We start from the raw sequence: 1271 nt of genomic DNA on the forward strand, positions 1-1271 counted from the left end.
TTAGACTTTGAAGAACATTGCCTGTAATTCTCTCAACAGATTGCAGCGAAAGATAATGACATAGGAGACAATGCAGTGGTCAAATACAGCATTTATCACGTGTCAAATAACGGAAAAGAAAAGTTTTCTATGAATGCATCGACTGGAGACCTCGCACTGGTAGGAGAAGTACAAGCTGGAGAGCAATATTCTGTTACATTGAGAGTAAGTATTAATTTCTTAGTAACTCGCCACATATTAAAGACATTTTCTCGACTTTGCATTCTGAAATGGTACTAGATTTTTTATCAAGCTATGTTTGAAAACATTCGAAATTAATTTTTAATATTTGGCCTGAAATGAGTTCATAAGTAATTTTTCGGCGTACGGACAAACTGAATATTCTATTTCATATAAACAGATCTAAATGCCCGATGTCACGCATAATGTACCTGTTGATTATTTTCTAACAGGCAACAGATAAAGGGGGTTTGTATAGCCAAAGCATTTTGGAAGTAGTGGTGAACAGAGGGCCAAACACCGGAGGTCCGATATTTACTTTGCCTCGCTATTCCGCTGTCATCAGCGAAGGAGCAGCTCCTGACTCCGCCATTGCCACGTTAACGGTGGGTTTATCCTAACTGAAGTTACTTATGGTATTGTGTGACATATATCTGACATAAAGAGGCATGCCCAAAAAAAACTACATATTATTCATATCGATAAATTATTGTGCATGTTTGTACACAGATATCAACAAGTAGATATGAAACTATAGAAAACTAATTACCTTCCAGGCAATAGACCCTGAAGGTGACCCAGCCACTTTTTCCTTTGTTGGTGGCAATGACCTTCGCCACTTTGATATTGGAGACACTTCTGGTACCATTCGTCTCAAAGAAAAATTGGACAGAGAAAGTCTTGATTCATATGCTTTAGTAAGTGAACAAGGAATTTAGTCAGATTTGTTTTATATCGCATTTCAATTAAGATGTATCCTTTTTTTAAATTAAAACTGAAGTAGTTGTAATTCATTTGTGAAAGCTTGATATTTCCGTTAATATTCAAGATTGTAAAAGCAGAAGACCCAGAAGGCCTTGCTAACACGGCTACAGTTACTATTACTGTTGGAGACATCAATGACAAAAACCCGGAGTTTGTGGGCCTCCCATATTCCTTTAGAGTTGATGAAGGACTGACGGATGCAATAGTTGGAGCAGTTAAGGTAATACATGCTTTCGTTCTTTTGAGGAAACATTTTTGATATGTGCTGTACTGTACATAACTGTTAA

The 1271-nt window shown here is 37.0% G+C and overlaps 1 protein-coding gene across 2 annotated transcripts in view; it reads left to right on the forward strand.

Moving 5' to 3' along the window:
* The window catches only part of LOC119593025 (cadherin-99C-like), a 76147-nt gene that overhangs the window by 61148 nt on the left and 13728 nt on the right, over window positions 1-1271 (forward strand). For both annotated transcript variants that reach the window (XM_037941921.1, XM_037941922.1), the window contains exons 13-16: window positions 40-204; window positions 453-605; window positions 777-917; window positions 1049-1204. In XM_037941921.1, coding sequence (XP_037797849.1) covers window positions 40-204; window positions 453-605; window positions 777-917; window positions 1049-1204 — 615 coding nt within the window. The remainder of the gene's footprint in view (window positions 1-39; window positions 205-452; window positions 606-776; window positions 918-1048; window positions 1205-1271) is intronic.

This window comes from Penaeus monodon, chromosome 31 (assembly GCF_015228065.2).
Source record: "Penaeus monodon isolate SGIC_2016 chromosome 31, NSTDA_Pmon_1, whole genome shotgun sequence".
Lineage (NCBI taxonomy): Eukaryota > Metazoa > Arthropoda > Malacostraca > Decapoda > Penaeidae > Penaeus > Penaeus monodon.